This window comes from Ceratina calcarata, unplaced genomic scaffold (assembly GCF_001652005.2).
Source record: "Ceratina calcarata isolate Rehan_Ccalc_2016 unplaced genomic scaffold, ASM165200v1 scaffold328.2, whole genome shotgun sequence".
In the NCBI taxonomy this organism is placed as follows: Eukaryota; Metazoa; Arthropoda; class Insecta; order Hymenoptera; family Apidae; genus Ceratina; species Ceratina calcarata.
This window is the reverse complement of record NW_017155517.1, coordinates 717604-718853: the sequence shown is the minus strand read 5'-3', so window position 1 is coordinate 718853 and position 1250 is coordinate 717604. Positions and strand designations below refer to the sequence as shown.

The following is a 1250-nucleotide window of genomic DNA, read 5'->3' as shown; positions in this document are numbered from 1 at the left end:
ATTTATAATTCGGTCGAAAATTTATTTTTATGTTCAAGTCAAACAAAAAATCAATTTCTGCTACAATCACCAGCAGACAATATTCGAAATCATTCCGCGTTAGAGGCAAAGCTGTATAGTCATGCTCTCTGAGCGTGAGTATTGAGCGATTTGAGAATTAATCTTCGAGCATTATGGTCGAAGGAATTAATGATGAAGGAAGTATCAAGATATGATTAAGATCATAGGCCGGTATTCAGAGTCGTTACTTATTTTTAAGATCATCTCTGAATGATGCTCGTGCTCTGAATACACTGAATATACCGGCCTCAGTTTCTCTCTGACAACACCATCGGAACCTGGGCCATGAGCAAATGCTCTCATTTCCTCTCTGTTATCATATAAGCCTTGGTTGTTTCCTTTCTCTGAAGTAGTAAGTACGTGATTTTAAATTTCAAATGTTTTCACATGGCCGTTAGCTGCCGTTAGCCGCCAGCAGCCGCCAGTTCGACAAGGAGTTCGATGGAGTTCGACGAGTTTGACCAAGTTCGACCGTCCGCCCGCATTCACATTGATAGAATGAATAGTTCATCTCATGTATATAATTGTTTAAAAGTGGCTACAACATTTGTCAGTAAAGTGAATCAAGTGAAAGTATTTACTCAGAGTAGTATAACTGTACATTTGAAGCTACATAACAAGTTTATAATTGTATATTAATTATATAAATCTTTATAATGATGACTGTAAGCGCATCATTCCATCGCAATGTATATTTGTTAACTCAACTAGTTGAACCTAATGGCGATTTCAAGAAACACTTCCGTGAGGTATACGTTTTATAAAGGATATGATAATCTTAAATATAATATTTGCTTATCATCCGAAAATATTTACAATTCAATTTTTTAATTTATTTTTCAGGGTATGTTTGACAAGCCCAACACAACAGGATTCTTACATATATCTCATTATTTGTTAACTATATACGATTCAGATCAGTTTCAAAAACTATTTGAGTGGCCAGTAATTTGCAAGAAAACTGAGTTAAAGTATCGTAATAGTGTCAAAGATTATTTAACAGTTATATCTCAGGAAAATCCTGATATTGGTTTCCCAAATATTCTGAATTCTCACTTAATTCATGCAGGTGGAAGTAAATTTACAATCATTATGTGGAAATTATCTGAAGTAGTTGTAAGGAGATATATTATCCGACAAAGTAAGAAAACAATATACTTCCGCATCTAAGTATTCTTTCTTTCATATAC

At 34.0% G+C, this 1250-nt stretch overlaps 1 protein-coding gene across 1 annotated transcript in view; it reads left to right on the top strand.

Annotated features, from left to right (window-relative positions):
* The first annotated feature begins 77 nt into the window (after positions 1 to 77).
* LOC108624726 (uncharacterized) overlaps positions 78 to 1250 on the top strand; it is a 3554-nt gene continuing 2381 nt past the window's right edge. Inside the window, exons 1-2 of the mRNA XM_026813333.1 lie at positions 78 to 809; positions 904 to 1203. Of these exons, the coding sequence (XP_026669134.1) occupies positions 717 to 809; positions 904 to 1203 (393 nt within the window). The 5' untranslated portion in view covers positions 78 to 716. The remainder of the gene's footprint in view (positions 810 to 903; positions 1204 to 1250) is intronic.